Here is a 19183-nt window from a genome sequence, read left to right as displayed (position 1 = left end):
TCTCTCCCTCAATTAGCGTGCATGGCAACCAGAAGCAGCTCTGGCCTGCATGTGCAATTATGGGAAATCCTGCAGAATGCTGTTTACCATTCCTCTTACTCTCTAGAGAGGCAGTCAGACTTCTGTTCTGTCAGACACACACCAAACATCAAACAAGTAAGGGGATGTGTAAGGGGAAGAAAAAAAAAATCTCATGTACAGTACAAAGTGGGTATTTTCCCTGCTCAAAATGTCTTTCAAACACATCATAGATAAGATCCTGTAGTATTTTCTTCACAGAAAAAAAAGGATTCTTGAATGAGATCTGAACGTTCCTAGGGAAAAAGTGATTCTTGGTTTTGTGTGTAGTGCATGAATTTTGTAAGTTTTGAGGAGGGGGTACTTAGTGACAATTGGCTAATATAGCAAACATCATTTTCTCAATTTGAAGGGACTTATTATAGGGGGCTTTATTAATAAAATTATAGTTTAAAAAACATGCAGTAGTTTTACAGCTCTAAGAAGAAGGTTCGTTTTTTTTACATGTAATGGTGAAAGGTTTGACAGCTGATTAATGTGCCATTTGTGAAGCTAGCTTAATAGGAGGTTCCACTTGGCCAGCTAAACAGCGCAATACCCTGGCTGTCTTCTGGATTATTTCTGAAGGTAGGAGAACTGTATGTAAATTACATGATGCAGAATTAAAAAGATCTTCAAACTCTTTTCAGCTTAAGAACCTGGTTGTACTGAAATAAAATGTAGATTAATAAAACTGGGAATGATTTGGATCTGACAATTCTAGCCCTGTGTTGCAATCGCTGTAGCTGCTGATGAACTACTTTTTCTTTGGTTGTCTTACTGCAAAATTGTATTGCATTCTAAGTATATTTTTTATATGTGTAGCAAGCAAGTCAGTCTCCTCATGGACTGTATTCTAGCTTGTAGATTAGACTTTAACTTTTGGTTATTCAATGTCCCTTTAAATTGCAATGGGGTGTGTGGGGGGGTGAGTAGGGAAAGGCGGGGGAATAGTGGTGGGGAAGGGGGTTTGAAGGGTAATTTTAACTGAGAGCAAGCGTTCGTAGGAGCAGCAGGCAGTGTGAAATACGTTCTCAGGGCTCCCTGTACATTTGTCAAAGCCAGCCTGGGCTTTTGGCTGGCAGCCCAACTTGGCTTTTTGTAATCAAAGCATGATCACGGACTCCATGCAGCTCGCTGTGCAAAAGCCTGCCTGATGCCTCACTCGGCTAGCTCTCGTTTGGAAGGAGCCCAGTTTTCGCCGCTGACATCCAAAATGCACAGACCTGTGAGTCCTCTCTCTCTGTTTCTCAATCTGTCTCTTTCTCTCTGTCTCTTTTTAGGGATTATGGTGTATATAAAGGGCTTCTCTGAGGTGTAAACTGCAATTTCCCTCATATTATGTTTATGTTGTGGTTCTTTATTGCATTTGTTTTCCAATAGCATGGATGTGTGGTGTCAGACAGCTCCATGGAAAAAGTGGCAGTGCCAGCCATTTCTAGAACGGCCTTTATTTCGAGACAGGGGGCTATTCGCCACAGCTGTTCTGCTGAATGTTGGAAACATGGGACTGCAAGCATCTGTGTGCATTTCAGCCAGCCGATGTTAGTTCAAGACCTGCTTCCCTTTTGGGGCTTCGCTTCTGAAACAGCTGACAGTGAAAGTATGCAGAGCTGCAGGGAGGGATGTCATTCGTGTTCCCACTGAAAAGCATCACAATCACTCTCGACACTGATGATAACGTTTTGCTTTAACCCTGCATGAGAAGATGCAGCCACAATTGGTTTCTTTCTGATGTGTTTTCTTTTTGAGTCTGGGTCTGACATTACATGTTTGTTGGAACTGCCAAATAGTTTTTAAATATTGTACGGCCTTTATAAGTTAAACTTCATCTATCTTTCTAACATTGTAACAGCCTTTAGTCCTTAGGGAATAATTTTAAATATGTTTTTTCTAAGACATTTTTGTCCTAAAGTTAGGTTTTAAAGTGAAAAACCCTGAAAATGTTTTGTTTTTGTCTTACAGAGCCTGCCACTTATCTGTTGTTTTCAGAAACAAAATAGGTTTTCTTCACTGTGCTGCTCTGTTTTTTTTTAGTGAAATAATGGCTAATACTCACTTTATCGAATACTTCTCCTTTTGTTCACAAACAAAAAATTGAAATAAATCTTTGGCTCTAAGATGACCATTGTCTGTTAAAATATGTGATTGTTTTTTTAAATTGTGTTATTATTTTCCACCCCCTGAACAGGACTGTGTTGTGAGTGCAATTTAAAAGGAGGATTACAATATAAAAACTGATGTGGGACAGCTCCAGTCCAAGCTCCATCAGCATCTCAATAGTTTCTTTCCTTTAATTAAAAGGAAGAGATCTGGAATTTTTACAATAAGGCAAGTAGCATCTGTATTTCACAGAACAGGTTGAATGTCTGTGGCCATCTTCACTCTGCTGGAGTAAAATGAATGGCACAACATTCTTCCATTCTTTGATTTGGTTTTTTGTTGTGAATATGGCACCACTCAGGAAGCAGTGGCGCTGTGCTATTTTTCCAGTCTTAATGAGAAACAGCCCTTTGCTCTGGAAGCATCATGCTTCACGTACTGTATAGTGCCGTCTTCACTCCATCTGGGAACTCAAGACACATGCTCTGTTCCAAGCTGCTTTTGTTGGCAGCATCTTCCCCGCAATGATTTACATCCTCCTTCAATCATTGCAAAGTTTTTGGCTTGGTTAGCCCCCCTAGTTGCTTTGAATAATTAGTATGTAGTGCTTTTTCATTAAGTGCATTATCTCTCATGGCAATCTCCTCTTCACAAGGAATTCCCATGTGCTGAGCAATGTTGTGTTTTTGTGATGTTGTAAGCTTTATAGAGAGTTATATCTGCATGCTTATCTAGACAACCTGCTTTTTTTGGAATGTGTTGGTGGAGAAATAGGGTAACATGTGAAATGGTTTAATGGTTAAATAATCCTTGTAAAGAACCTTCTTACAGTATATTCTAATTTTTGAAATGACTGTCTTCTGAGAAAGGATCTGACAAAATGTTTGGAATCTGTACTGTACTTCAGATACTCTAAATCAGCCGCCTACTGTACCTGTGTATTGTTCTTACAGCAGGGATATACAGGGATTTTATCATTTGCCTCTACTTTGTGAAGTTTAGCTCTTCAGTGTTGCTTCAACAGACATAAATAAAACTTACTAGGCATGAATATGCCCTGGTAGTCTGTTACAGAAAGTAAACTGCCATTTCTCTTGCAGTCCTCCAAAAAGTTTAAGTGCATTAATGAAGGAAAACTGGAAAACACGTTAACCTGTACACTGTCTGACAACTTAATCATTACGTAAAGTTCACATACAGTAGCTGAGATGGGATGAAAACCAAAACACTTACAGGACTAGGGCTGCAGATAGCAGTTATGTTGTTTCCCCACCCAATTAGATTATTGATCTCCACAGCAATTGATTGAAATTAAGTTTCCTGACCTGATTGCCATGAACTGTAGAAAAGAGAAAAAAAATGTTAAACGTAAAAAACAAAACAAAACAACTATTACTATTTTGGGAGTGAAAGAAAGCAAGTACATATCATATTTCAAAAGAGCTCTGCCTCAGAGCTCCAGGGTCCTGGGTTCGATTCTGCCCTCTGTTGCCTATCCATGTGGTGTTTGCATGTGACCCCAGTGTTCACATAATTTTCTGCAGGTGCTTTAGTTTACTCTAGCCTCCCAAAGACATGCTGGACTGGTTTGATTGGCAGATCTAAACTGTACCTTTCTCTGTGACCTTGTCATAAACTGACATCCCATCTTGGAGAAGATAGTTTTCTATTTGTCATAACCTTCACAGGACGAGTAACTTTCTGTTAAGAGATGGATGTATTATTGGGCAGATTGAACTCCTTAATAAAACCGATTTCTTGATTAGTATGGCAAGACAAATTACTACCTGATAAATTGAGCTAATCAACCATATCTTGCAATTAAATATTTTCAGGTATCCCTGCCTTATTTGACTATAAGATGAAGAACTTGAAATGTACAGATGGTTTGAAGTAATATCCATATATACTCCCTGCACTTTTAGGCAATATTTCAAGGTAGCTTGTAAAATGTCATTGTTCATTTTGAAAAAAAAAAGAATCCTTATTTCATTTCAACGTGTGTTTCTTTTACATACAATTTCCCTTTATGTACTGTATGATAAAATAATTTAAATGTAATAATACATAAATATAATATGTAAATAAAAATGTAATATATAAATAAATCTGAGATATCTTCAAATACTATTATATGGCATTGTTCAAAATGTTTTTCTTTATTGTGCTGTCATGATATTAGTGTGTTAATGTGACATTGACATTGTACTGTATGTACTGTACAATGTTAATGTGAATTGTTAACCTATTAAGAGTCTATTAGGAAACTATAGAGAAGCATCTATTTATTAAGCATGTTAAGGATTTCTGTTTGTTTACTTGAAAACTATATATGTAATAGAGGGATTTCTCTGAAAACCTAGAATTGGGTGTGGCATGTCAGTGGAAACTGCTGGCAGAAATTCTTGGTATTCCAACTTTGTGAAACAAAGTTGCTTTTCCAGTACAGATATACTGTAGGTAGTCAGGCTGGGGTATATACACAATATGCATTACATACATAAATATGTAAAAATTTACAGTACTGTGTACAATGTTTTTGAGATTTCTGTATTTAAAGATGAAATTGACAGTTAAATATTTAATGATTGATTTGGTTAAAATTGTTAATATTTTCTAAAATGTTTCTATTTGTGACTAATTTAAAATGAATTTAGAAAAATAAATATTGAATAAAAATAATATTCATGAATATTTTATTTAATATTTATTTTAAAAAGTTGTATTAACTAATTTATTTACTTAAATATTGTCCATATAAATATTTTTTAATTATGTCTTCTCAAAGTTTATTCAACATTGTCCCCCCTAGTGTGTTGTGGTAAAGATGTAGAGAAACCTGAGTTGAGACATGAGGTATCAACATATAACTTTCCTAGTTGCTAGTGTCTTTCACTTAGTTTTAATTGAAGGTGCCATTAATTTGATATGACTTGATCTGACATTTTGAAATAATTATCTTTCTCATACATTTGTTGCATCTGTTTTGTTTACTGTGGTTTTGGGGGTACTCAAATGCAAGTGGAAATCTTTGTGTAATTGGCTGTAATTTAGTTGTTTAGAATTTTTACTTTTTGACATCATTTGGTTGGCAAAATTGCATTTATTACACCATAGCAGTTTCTTAAGCTATGTACATTACCTTATAACTCTTATTTGAAAGATATCTGAGGCATCGGGCTGTAACTTTATTGTAACATTTTCTGGTCAGCACCATCTAAGGAGAGAGAAAAAAAACACTGAATTAATACAGGTACATTTACAAGTGGTGACACTTTATAGCCATTTAGTAGGTCAACAAACATGTCTGTTCCTTTGTTAAAATACAGAACTCCCTCAGTCTCTTTCATACAAAACATTGAAGAAGCAGTTCTATACTGCTGTTGCTTGTGTGCAAAGTTCCATGGCAGGAATCCTTGTTTTGGCAGGACATGCAGGAGTCTGTATTAATTTCCAAAGCACGGCAGGCATTTGGCCTTCAATCCCTGAGCTGCCAGTTTAAAGTTACAGTGTTTTAAAGCAAATGCACTTTAAGATGATACATTAAATCCCTTTTGTCTTATCATATGTCTGATATTGATTGGCTTAACTCAGAACGCAATAGATTTGGAGGATTTCTTGAGGCCAAACTTGGCTATTGAAGAAACAGCAATTTTTAAATATTGTAGTGTCTCCATGGTGACAGACAGGAGGATACACAGAATAGTAAAGCTGTTGAACATGGTTTGAACTGACAGTAACTCATTACTGTCAAAAATTAAATTAGATATTTAGAGGCTTTAAAATTTTGTTTTGGTTGCTTTTTCCATTGTATCTTGTGGCTTTTTTAATGACTCATAATTTTCTTAACTGGCTATTTTTAATGGACTTTCAGCTGCTTAAAAATATGCAGACAGTTTCATTTTATCTCTAAAAACTTATGGGACAGATTTATTTCAGTTTATTTTATTAGATTGGCAGTTTTTGTGACCATTCAATCAAAATATGCAAAATATGTGGTTTATTGCCATATAATTTGTGGAAGCAGAGTTGTGCAGCATTCTTGGGATTTCACTTTGGTTTCTCAGCTCTTGTTTCAATTGTTGATAAAGTGTTAAAATATTAATGTAATGTAAATATTTAAGAAAGAATAGGTCCTTGGTTAATCCAAATTGTGATTCACTTGTAAACTGAACATGAAAAGAAAAATCTTTACTTAATTGCAGCTCACAAAGTTATAATCAAGAAAACTTGCATTTGCATAGCAAAGAGCATTGACATTTTGTTGAATAGAGATGACTTATGATGATGATGATTATTATTAAATTTGTTATGCTGACGAACATTTGTCATCAACAGGATGTATTGACAGGTGGTCAGCTGTTAAATTCAAAGGGCTAATAGCATCTAGCCACTTTCGTAGCACTGCAAACTGTACACTTGCAAAGTGTGCACTGCACAAAATTGCAGATTCTATCTTGTGGCATTCTGTCCCATTCTCTTCATAGAGCCTGAACAGTTACTGTATGTGCCTGTTCACTGGTCTTGAGCCATAGATGCCACAAAATATACACACTATAAGTGGAGCTCTGTGGCAACCAGACCCTCCTGCCCAGATCATTATGCTAGGACCTGAAGAACCAATCACTTGTTCTGTGTTATACAAGAGTTAGCTAATATTCTGTAGATCTGTGCCATACTTACTGATGTCCATCAGTGTGCTGTACACAAAACTTTATTCAACAGTTAAGTGGCATAGACACCACTGCTGGCAATTACACTTTAAGTGTTGCACACACTATCTCATTCTTGCTGTTGTGTTGATGAAGGTTTGTAAGCCTAGGCCCATGTGTGATTGTCTGGCATGCAAACAATGGCTGTTTAGCTAGCTGCTTACAACTGACATGCTGATGTGTTTGTTGTTGTGAATGTGGCATTTTTGATGCAGTGGAACAGGAAGTATCAAAAGTGCAAAAAAGTGAGTTGATATTGATTTTGGCAAGGTGTCTTGTATTGTTTTCAAGATCATGGCCTGTCATTTATGGCCTATGTTTGGCTGCAATGTTTTGACAGTTTAGAAATTTTGGCTGTGATCATCCTGGCTTAGTCTAGCCTACAACATTCCAATGACATGAAGGCATTGTTTTCTTGATAAGTAGGGCATATAGGATCGTTTATTTGTATTTCTTTCTTGATTTTTAAATTAAAGCAGGATTAATCTCATAATCAACTGACTGATTATAGTAATATATCACTTTATTGGCCATATACAGTGTACTGTACAATTTCTTGTATTAGGAATATGTATTTTCGCATACCCCAGCTTGCTCTCCATGAGACACACAGACACACGGGGAGAGAGAAGCTTGGGATCAGAGCGCAGGGTCAGCCATTTATACGGTGCCCCTGGAGCAGATGGGGTTAAGAGCCTTGCTCAGGGGCCCAACGGAGTAGGATTACTCTGCCGGCCACAGGATACGAACTGACAACCTTCCAGCCACAGGCGCAGATTAATATTTGAATGCTGAAACTGAAGTTTTTTTTATCTTTATGGGTATGATAAATTACAGTACGTATTAGAAAAAACAAGAGTATAAAATGAAATATATTGATTACACAAGCATTCAGACCCATAAACTCAATATTTGGCGGAAGCACATTTGGCAGCAAATAGAACAGCAAGTGTTTTTGGGGTAGTTTTGGCAGGTTTCCTCAAGCTGTCTCCAGTTGCTTGAGATTCATTTATGAATGTTTTTTTTTCATTTTTTTTAAAGCAGTTTTCACATCTTTCTACAAATTCTCAATAGGATTCAAGTGAGGGTTTTGCCACCCCAGTAAAGGTTTGGGTCATTGTGTTGCTGAAATGGGAACTTTTCTCATAGTTTAAGGTCTTTAGCAGACAGAGGCTGGTTTTCTCCTAAGATTTGCCTGTATTTTGCTTCTTCAATTTTTCTCATAATCTTGTCCCTCGTGATGTGAATCAGCCTATTAACATGGTTCTGCCACAACCATGCTTACGTAACTTAGTGCTTCTAAGTGTTGAGTTTGCACTAGATGTTATACTTTGCATTTAGACCACAAAGTTCAAGTTTTGTCCCATCTGACAGATATTTTGGCACAGGCTTGCAGTATCACCTACGCTATACTTTGTAGCAAACCCAGTGCAGGATTTGAGATGGGTTTGCCACTCTTCTTACAGGTTGGCTTTGTGGAGTTCATATGATAATGTTGACTCATGGCCATTTTGTCCCATCTTAGAAATTGAACCGTATACAGTAGTTCTTTCAAAGTTTATATTGGCTTCAAAGTGGCATTAGTAATTAGTTTACTGCATGGCTACTAAGTTTGAAGGGATGGCCCGATCTAGGCAACGCGTGGGTGGCACAATGCAGCTTCTATTTCTTGATGATTGAGTAGAATGTGCTCCCAAGGATATTTGGAGATTTTGGTATTCTTTGCTTCCTTCTATTGATCTGTGCTGTTCAATTACTTTATCCCTGACTTGCTTTGAAAGTGCTTGCTTAGACTTCATGATGTTTATTCTGAAATAATTTCGGTATGTGCATTATTATTGCACACACAGAGGCCACTTGTTAAGGTATTTTTTTTTTCAAATTAATTTAGCTATGAGTTTGGATACTTTTGCAATAATGACCTTCTCACTTTTCTTCAATGAAAATTATGTTTGCTTCTTTCTTTATAGATTTTTTGCTAAGAATGTGCGGAGTAGCTAAGTATGTAACAAATATTAATTGCTACTTCAATGAATCATGACTCAAAACCTTCAAGCAATGAAACATCAGATCTCTACAAGGGTTTGAAAACTTTTGTAAGGTACTGTATAGTATATACAGTAGTTATCACATTCTCAACCTAATGCTGCTTGAAACACATTGTCTTGAACATTATGAAATTGATGCTTTGGAGGCAAATTATCTCATAAGTCATTGATGGTAGAGTGATTTCTTATCAGTGTAATTACAATTCTAGCTGATTGTCAATGTGTGCAGAGTGTGCAGAGTGTGCAGAGAAACAATGGAAATTAGAGCTCAAACACCTTGAGAAAACTGTACATTTCCCCTTGTAAGGAGAAAAGAGTATCATTCTCAAACCCTTGTGTATGGGCACCCTCAAAAACCTGCTTTCCAGTCACAGAAACATTCTTTACAACTTTAAAGACATCTTAAATAACTGTGTTTCTGTAAGAAGATAGAGAGATCAGATTAATTAAAAATGGTAATCTTTAAAGATGTTCATTGTTGGAAAGCGGTATCAAAAACTGGTACTGTAAATAAAATGCAGTACTACATACTGTAAATCAGTGTAACTGTGAAACAGTTGTTCAGCAGTTAGCTTGTTAGAAACACAAAGTCCTTTTACTGTATGTACCCTTTATGCTCCCAAAGAATATTTCTCCTTAAATATGGTAAGATCTGAATATTAAGCATTTTTTAAGAAATGTGTAATGATATAATATCATGTATCCAACTAAGATAATTTTTCATTTGCATTAACAATTCTAAAGGAATCAGTTTTGCTCAGGATCCTTGCTGTTATACTGTACTTTAGAAACTATTATGTAATGTCCCATCAATGTGTGTGATAAAAAATATCCAGTGTTTAACTTTTAATTAATTCATTTGATAAAGTGTTCATTAAAATAAAGTACATGACAGGGATGAAAAGACTCTTTGTTTTGCTTTCATCTTTACATTGATATAAAATGGTGTATATGTTATACAGTATATATTAACCTCTGCTTGATTCTTTTTAGCCTGTATGCTGACATAGTTATACACTTTTACCTTCATGAGGTATATGAATCTTGCTCCCAGAAAATAAATTGTACAGTATGTGAATGTGAAATTATTATTTTTGCACCTGTTTTGACCTTAGAATTCAAAAGGGACAAAGTACTCTGGGCAGAAGAAGTTTAAGTAGGCAGCTGCATCAGCATGTGTAGGCTGCAAAAAAACAGGTAAAGGTTTATTCCATGGTGAAAGCAAAAGAAAAGTGACAAACACCTGAAGAAGGCTCCACAGGCGAAACATTGTATCTTGTTTCTTTTCCTATCAGTATGGTATAAACCTTTACCTGTTCTCTGAACAGAAGGTATTTGACAGCGCCCCTCAATTATTTAATTTATCTTATTCATTTAATTTGGAGACAAGAACAATACTAGCAAAAGAACAATTAATTGCTAAATCAACAAAAGTACCTTTCTTTGTTCTTTCTTGTTACGATAGTTCTATTTCCATATTAAAACCACACTCTTAGCATCAATAAACTGGTTTGGCAAATTGGTTAGTTAATAAAAAGGCCTCTTACAACTTCTGTGCTGTTTACATACTTAATTATTTTACTTAACTAAGGAACAATTCTTTTGTGGTTCAGTTGTTCTTCAGATTACTTTTGTATTTTAATTTTTGACTGTAAAGTGTAGAAATGTACGAGTCATATATTTGGAAAAGTAAATATCCCACCTCATAAATAATGCTTAAAAGTGGTACAGGCAATTACTGTAGCTCCAGTATCAGATTTGGATATTAATGGTGAAAAGATAGTGACATAGTAGTATAGTGGTTAGCAATTGTGCTTTTTAACTCTATTGTCATAAGAGGTCTAGCTTCCTCCCAGCTCCCAAAGACATGCCAGCTAGTTTTGATTAGCACTGTTTGTTTCTGTTGCTCTGTGATATATTGACTTCTTGTCATGGAGAGAGCAGCTGTATACTTACTGTACAGTCATGCCTGCTGCCCTTGGTTTGGGGTCAAACTCTGACTTGCCTCATCCCTCACAAGAACTCTGGACTATAAGTCTATGAGTGCTTAAAGACAAGAGCTGATATACTTTCCTTGTCAACTTTGTTGCTATTCTGAACAATCAGGAAACAATTGTGGACTGCAGCCTCTGTTGTGGCATACTTAATACCCCCAAGAAACTGTGCATTTCTTTTGCTCTTTACTTCAACTGTTATTTCTTTCCAGAATAATTCGCCTGATGTCATGTTTAAAAAGAAAGAACAGAAGGATGCAGAACTGGATAAGAAAATTGAAGCTTTACGGAAAAAGAATGAAGCGCTGATGAAAAGATACCAGGTGGCGTCTTTGAAATTTCATTCTGGTTTCTGAACTCTCACTTTGTCTGCATTAGAAATATAAAGAAAATGAAAGAAGTCACCTTCGTGTTACCCTTTGTGTATTTATCTACAGATATTGTAGAAGATTTTGTGAAGTCATAAGCCTAAAAGCAACGGGGGTTGGGGGATGGAACACAGATAATACATTCTGTATTACACAGTGTTTTCACTTTTTTCATCTACATACAGTATTTTAAAAGTTGTACTACTACATGAAAGCAAAGAAAAGGCCCTGGCAGTGTCTGAAAAAAAAAGAAATTAGGGAATGATAAAGCAAAACAGGAGCCGCTTATTTCCACTGAGTTGGAATTCAGTGAAGTCACTCTCTTGTCTCAGTCCAGACTTTAAACCTGCCCAATCTTCACAGGAAGTAGAAGAAGACAAGAAGAGAGCAGAAGAAGAGGGCATGGCTTTCCTCAGCCGGAGAGCGAAAGCAGAGGACCTTACCATTACAATCAAGAAGTCCCCCAATGTAAGTAATGGAGTTTACATTTACATTTGCCTACCACCAAGACTGGATATACAGTATACTGTGTAAACAAGGAGTGGTGTTTTTAATCTGAGATTGAATTAATCAATAATTTACATTTCTGTACATATTCAAATTAGTACATACAGCACATGTTTCGTTACACTAAGGCACTGTAGACACAATCAGAAGTTAGTGCGTGTTTTGGGCATTGTGAGGAACTGAGACGTGGCTTTGAGACCCTTGGATGAGACGAAAACAGTTGTATGTCACATTCTTCAGATAACCGAAAGACATAATTTACAGCTACATTGTAAATTAGCACTGAATAGGAAGTGGCCACCACTATTTGTCACATTATCCAATTTGATCTCCTCATCACTAAAATCAAATGTTCCTCTCTTCCAGCCCACCCATTTTTTAATGGCTTCTTCCAATTCAGGGTCATAGGGAAGCCAGAGCCTGTGCCAGCAAACAACAGGCAAGCTACACCGGGACAGGACACCAACAGGGAATACACAGACACAGATATTCACACACAGCCCAGTTTTCTCAGAAGCCAACTAACCTACCAGTATAGTTTTAGACTGTGGGAGAAAATCAGAACACCTGGAGGAATCCCACAGGGAGAACATACGAACTCCACGCAGAAAGCACAGCAGGTCCAGAACCCAACCCAGGGCCCCAGCATTGCGAGACAACAATCCTAACCACTGCACCGTCATGCCACCCTCTCTCCCTCTCTTTAAATTGTTAAAGCTAAAAGGCTACTTTTGGTACTATCAAATGTAGAGCTAGGACTATTAACCGTTAGTTTGAAACAATATGGCTACAATTTCAGTAGAACATCATCATCTGGATGAGAAAGGAAAGGCATTGAGTGAAAAAAAAAACAGAGCAATGCAAAATACCCAATACATTTGCAGAGCAACCTGTAGATATTAATTCCACACAGAAACGTAGAAATGAAGAAGAGAAACACAGTTTTTTGTGTTTCTTTGGGTCTGTCTGCCACCCATGCTTTGCGTTCCTTCACAGGCTCCTCACTTGAACCTCATCAGCACATGTACAGTACAGTATGTATGCATGTATGTTCAGTACTTACTAATAGAGATCCAGATGTTTCACTTGTTAAAATTAATTTCACATTAAATAGAGAAAGGGAGAAAATAGGAACATGGGAGGTAGAATCATTATTAATCTTGAAACATTACTGCATCATATCTGCTCCGCCTCATACTGTAGTTAAATGTATAAGTTGGAATACTAGACAGGAAATGAATTTTAGTGCAGTTCTTTTGTGTTTTTAAACGAAATAGAAATATAGAAAACCCAGTGCACTATAATACAGAGTAGGATAGTCAAAAGCAACAGTGTGTTTAAGGCACTCAATATAGAGGAAACCAACCAACTGTTGAATAAAAACACTTTTAAATTGCTACAATAAATGACAATAATACTAGCATTATGTGTTTTGACCTTCAATTAAATTAAATTAGGGTACAGTGGTCAGTAAATCCTATATGCTTGTAATACAATATTTGTTAATTAATATTGCAAAACCCTTGATATTCTATTCTATATTTGAACAAGATTACAATTTGTTTTGATGGATAATGAAAACTTTTTTGCATAGTTTGGTTTGTACTACTTGGACAACAGTATCTGCTTCCTGACTGGCTACTCATTAAATAGATCTGGTGCAGTGCAGGAGCTGTATTTATCAAGCTTTTCAGGGCTGGTCACACCCTATGCATGCATCACTCAGCCTGAGCACCAGGGTTTCCATTGGTGGCTCAGATTTTATTCTCTCTAGAGGCACAGTATTTTGCACAACATCTCATGTAAATGACCATTTAGATGCTCTTGTCTTTTTTCTGTGATAGGTCAGTTGGCTTTTATCTGAGTTTAGGCTTTGTGTTACGATGTTCTATTTCAATGAAATTCTCTACTATGATACGTATTCCACCAGGTAAGCAGAACACTAAACATGCCTTTTTCTTTTTTCTTTTTGTCCAAAGGGAAAGGCATGACAAGACTCTTCAATATTGAATGATTTTAGATTTTGCCTCTCTGGGCACAATAAATTTCATGCTCAGCTTCACAAAATCGCAGTCTCTTTTAGATAACAGAAAAGCAGTTGGATGTCTGTTTTTTTCTGCAGGAGGCCCGAGTTGTCACTAAAAAGCCTGGATCCGGGAGTCCTCTGAGCCTTAGGGGAGGAGCAGAGCTGCCAGAAGGGGATGTTGGGTTAACGTTTCATGTGGGAAGGGGGAGAAGGAGGCAGCTGTTGGTGACAATGGCCAACAAAAACAAGGCAAGTTAACAGTTTTTTTACAGCACAGAACCTAAAAGGGGTTTACAATCAAAAACAAAAATTCATCTCTTGATTGTGAATTGATCAGTGCATATTAAAAGTTCTTTGAAGGAGGTTTAAATGTCAGGACTCCTTAGCAAAACACTGTATTAAAGGGATGATTGATCCTAGGTTTACATGGTTTGATCTAAGCCAGACAGTTAGGGAAAATAAAATCATAAACAATGGCATTACTAATACGTTTTAATCTGCATGTAAATATTTCTTAAATTATTTTATCAAGAAACCAGTTCCTTGCATTTCAAGTTCACTGAATGTCATACTGAATGTGCCTGAGTACAATGAAATGCTTACTTGTGTGTTTTCCTCACATGTCAAATTACATAGCAGATGACATAACATTTGATCTCAATGATCTCTGGCATATTTGACTTATGTCTGTTGCATTCACGCATTCTAATTGTTTCTTAATTTAAATTTGATCTTTATCATGCCTTTGTAAGGAAGATCTTAATCTAAATAGTGATGTTTTTTTAAACAGAAGGCCAAGAGGAGGGCAAATTAAAATCTCACCCACTTCTGCTTTCCTGCACATAACTACCTGTATATCATCTGCTGAGCATCCCTTGTGCACTTCTTTCTAGTACCCCCTTCCTCCACCCCATCTTCACCCCTGCAGCAGCTCCCTGGCTCATTCCTTGTAAAGAGAGGGGGGTTCTGTCAGTAATGTTCTGGCTGATGCTCCCTCAGTCAATGGCTTTATGCCATCTGGACTTTAAATACATTTTGTCTCTGCATTTCATTAATTAAAATAAATACAATGAAGAATCAGGAGTAAAAAAACATTCACAGCAATTTTTTTCAAGATAGCTATTACAGTAGTCAGATCTTCTGAACACTTTTTGGCCTAGTGAGCATAACATTGTCCCCATATTTAGTGGCTTGAGCCTAAATTATTATTATCCTTAACATAAACAGTACTGTAGGATTAACATATACCACATAACCTGGTTGCTCAATCTTTGTTTGAAACCAGGGCAAGAGAATTGTAAGTGAGAAAATGTCGCAGAACAGGACCTCCAGCCCTGTGGGCCTGAAAGGCTTTTTTGAGGAAGAAGAGAACAAAGAGTCAGCTGGGACAGGAAGACAGATCCCTTTCTCCAAGGCACTGGACAACAAGGTTAAGGTGTGAACTTTAAAAAAAAGGTTTTTTTTAGACATGCTGTTACTAACCATGGTGAGCAGTGTTAGTACCAAGTTAATGCCGTCATTTCTCATAAAGTATAATTTTTGCTATACTGGCAAGTCAAATCATCAGTTCTTTAAATGGGCCCCACAAGTTGGTCAAATAATTACTCATAAATAAAATTGTCATATATTTGTGTCCCGCAAGTCTTATTTGGACCTTTTGTTTGCTTGTTTTTTGTTGTATCCCTGGTGATACCCCCTCCCTTTTTGCTATCCCCTGACAGTTTTATAGGCTGCCTACTGACAGTGCCACTGGTTCTTCTCTATCTGTCTGTCCTTTCTCTTACAGTGAAACTGCTTTGTACAGATTACAGATGTCTTGAAGTCTAAAGTCTCTAGTCTTGAGTCTAGGGGTGCACCGCGCACTTTCTGTATTGATTCCAAAAGCTTTTTGACATAAAGATGAGTTAAAAAATAGGCTTGTCAATCCAGACTATTTTGTTCACAGCACATGTGCAATTTAACAGTAGAGCTAAGTGGTTCTTCTGGGGTATATACAAACCAGTGCTCACCAGCCATAAATATATCCCATCAGTGCTTTCAGTGTTGCACTAAACAAATTGTGCTTGATGCTTAATGAGACTGTTGGGAAAAGCATATAATTTCTCTCATGTTCATTTCTACTGCACAGAGGCGTTCGTGAGTATATCGCCTGCTGTTCTTTTTATAGCTGCACATGCTATTGACAAAACAAAATAGCATAAATGCATTTTATATCATTACAGTCCCTAATATATCACAAAGGGTTCCAGAAATCTAAACTTTTGTGACAGTTTCCTTTTATTTAAGGTTTGAAAGCATCTACGCCAGCTACAAAACAACTCTACACTGTTCTTTACCAAAGATGTCTTTAGATTGTCATTTTGAAGATTTAAAATTGTAGACTATATCTCAAAAAATAATTTTCTTAAAAAAGCACACAACACAAGATATTCAAGTACATTCCTAATGCATTTATTTACATTATTTTTTTAATAATGTATTTATTTGAATAGGAAAGGTAATTTTCCTGCATTAAGCAGCATTTGCACACATGCAGTTATTAGCTCGGATATTGCCGTGTGTGTGTGACATTATTCTTCATTATCAGAAGAATTAACAGAGGTATTTACATTAGTTTAATGTATGAAATACAGTACCTAGCACATTTTATATATTGTGTTGATACAAGGCAGAAAAACCTAAATACAGTATTTCTGAATCTATGTGTAAAAAAAGTATTCATGAAAAATGTTGTTACAAATAGCTTGTTTTCTGACTCACTACCATTGTTTTTACAAGAACACTAAATTTTCACATTTCTCAACAAATTTAGTTTATGCATGTAAAAGAAATGAGACAAGAAAAGGGAATTAACAGTCTATCACTGTATTGTGCTGCAGTTATACAAGGATCTCTGGTGATTAATAATATTAAGTTATTAATAATATTAAGTTAATAATATTAATAATATTTCTCCATTTTCTTAGAAAATGTTTCTGGCAGATGAGACCCAGTAAGCTCTTCTTGACTGTACTGGACAAAATTGTATTCCAGTTACAGTCTTCTAGTACATCTTAGCACATCTTAGTAAGAATATTTGTGTTAGTAGTACAGTATTTGTGCATGTATTCCAAATCACCTGTTTGCATGACCGACATTGCATCTCCAATTACAGTACTGAGCATTCAAAATAACAACCAAATGTGAACCTCCATGGTTGTAAAGAGAATGAAATAATTCCTCTAGTGCGCATTACTCCAGGGCACTACCTGCCTCTGCTGGGTGCTGTCTCCTAATTGTCACGGGATGGCAACACTGCCATTTCAGACTAAGCAGACTGTGTTAATGGAAAAACGGGCTGGTGCCATTTGCTTCTATATTTTTAGCAAGCCCTACCTCTGAATCTGTTCTTTTCCAGTACATTGTTCTAATAATGAAAAGAATTATTTAATCTAATTAACATTTTGCAGCGTTTGTTCTGAATCGCTTCATTATGCTACAGAGAGGACTAGATTGGCAGAGCGCCAGGGATCTCATAGAATGGCTTTGTGTGTTTCTGAACAAAAGACAGTGGCGCTGTGACAAAAGGAATATCACAATAAATCATTCTTGGGGACTGCAATTAACTGCGGCGTGCTCAATTGCATACTGTTCGTAGAGCTGTGAAAACAAGTCTGCTAATCTCACATTTTCACATTTTCTGGTGCTGCTCTTTTCTCACAGATCTGCCAGAACAGGAAATTAGGCCGACACCTTGTGATGTTTTCCAGTCATTGCATAGAAAATGGGGCCAAACTTTTTTTTCTATTTTAAGTTGCCCATTTTTTACAGTTGAAAGCAAAATACTTATAAAGCTGACCCTAGCAAGCAACATTTTCCACTGGTCATGTGTTGTGAGGTGATTCTTTGTAATATTATTTAGATGGACCACTAGGGCTGGTTTCACATGTTAGGATTGGTGATAGTTCTGTTTATTTAAAATAACATGTGGGTTGATCATGAGTACTGCTGATCAGGGTCTGTGGAACCCCTGCATAGTGTTTCTGTTATTTTTAATCAGATGAATGTTGCATTCATCAGTGAATCATTCTGTAAGTATTTAAAAAAATAACAATTTAATTTAAATATTTAGAAAGAAACATCTCTTAGGAGGAGGAATATTAAATATTTACAATCCAGACGTCTCATTAAGATGTTTTTTTGTAGTCTTCAAATTATCATTCGTGCAATTTGTTTTGTATGCCACTCATCAGGAAATATAAGAAGTCAATTTCAGTATTGCATTCAATCTATTTTCTTAAGCTAGGTATCGTAAATGGAGGAACGAAAGCTGTCTAAGTTGTCTGGGTTTTTCATCACAGGAGGGCAGTCTTGAGCTCTGTATGGAATACTTTTCACTGTAGAAGACTGCATGTTTACTGCGTCTGGTTCTTATGCAATACGACAGGGTTGTGTTTGGTTAAGAAAAGTGGATAGTCAGAATGTTGAGAGAACCGTTATTCTTTCAGTAAAAAATATTATTTCATTATTCTTTCAGTTATCCTAAGAAGAAAGTGAATGACTTATTTATTTTTAGAAGCATTCTCTATGACAAGCCCATAGATCTTGTGAATAGAGGAAGTTCTGAGAATTTATAGTATTGGGTTGTTTGTTTCCAGTCACCTTGCACAGAATTGTTCTTCACCTCATTTTCAGATATTATACAGACATTTTTTTGCTTATTCATTTTGATCTTTGTTCTATAGTTCAGTGTTGCTGACTGACATTTAGCTTTTTGTTTTATACATAACTATAATTTATTGGAGTATAAAAGGAAAACTATATATATAATTACTGTATAAGTAGAATGTATCCGAAATGAAAGAGTTACATAGAAAAAAAGTATTTTTGTTATGCAGTTTCTACTCTGCTGCTATTAGAAAAAAAAATTGTTTTAATTCTGTCTTCAACAATACATTTTCATTTTCTGTTAGACTTTTCTGATATCTTGAGTCAGTTACGGCTTGTTATGCTAATATTAGTGGTACAGAAATATCCCTATTTGTTTCTGATATTTGTTTAGTAATAGCCTTGTGTGTTTACATTATTCCCTTGTCTAACAGGATTATTTTTCTGTTTTTAATATTAATGTCCAAAGGAGGAAGAAAGACAGGATTTTGAAAATCTAATTGATGAGACTGAGTGGCTTGCAGAGTGTGACCCTTATTTTCAGGTAAGAACCTGATTAAAATGTTAGTTTCTCTCTGTGATGTAAAGTGTTTTTCTTGCCAAAGTGTGAAATAACGGGGTTACATTCAAACTAAAATAAATACATTTACTGAATCTAGCACACTGAAACATGTCTCAATCCCTTAGTTTCTGCATTGTCAGGAATTGAGATGCACGTCTG

At 36.1% G+C, this 19183-nt stretch overlaps 1 protein-coding gene across 2 annotated transcripts in view; it reads left to right on the top strand.

Annotated features, from left to right (window-relative positions):
* The first annotated feature begins 1030 nt into the window (after nt 1-1030).
* The window catches only part of ccdc9b (coiled-coil domain containing 9B), a 58107-nt gene continuing 39954 nt past the window's right edge, over nt 1031-19183 (top strand). The window contains exons 1-6 of one of the 2 annotated variants that reach the window (XM_088648524.1): nt 1031-1285; nt 11127-11237; nt 11646-11750; nt 13888-14064; nt 15101-15250; nt 18932-19006. In XM_088648524.1, the coding sequence (XP_088504650.1) occupies nt 1214-1285; nt 11127-11237; nt 11646-11750; nt 13888-14064; nt 15101-15250; nt 18932-19006 (690 nt within the window). In that variant the 5' untranslated portion in view covers nt 1031-1213. The remainder of the gene's footprint in view (nt 1286-11126; nt 11238-11645; nt 11751-13887; nt 14065-15100; nt 15251-18931; nt 19007-19183) is intronic. The other variant, XM_088648525.1, reaches the window with a different exon arrangement.

This window comes from Lepisosteus platostomus, chromosome 10 (assembly GCF_059453375.1).
Source record: "Lepisosteus platostomus isolate fLepPlt1 chromosome 10, fLepPlt1.hap1, whole genome shotgun sequence".
In the NCBI taxonomy this organism is placed as follows: Eukaryota; Metazoa; Chordata; class Actinopteri; order Semionotiformes; family Lepisosteidae; genus Lepisosteus; species Lepisosteus platostomus.
Note: the sequence above shows the minus strand (reverse complement) of the source record. Positions and strands in the feature narration are given on the sequence as shown.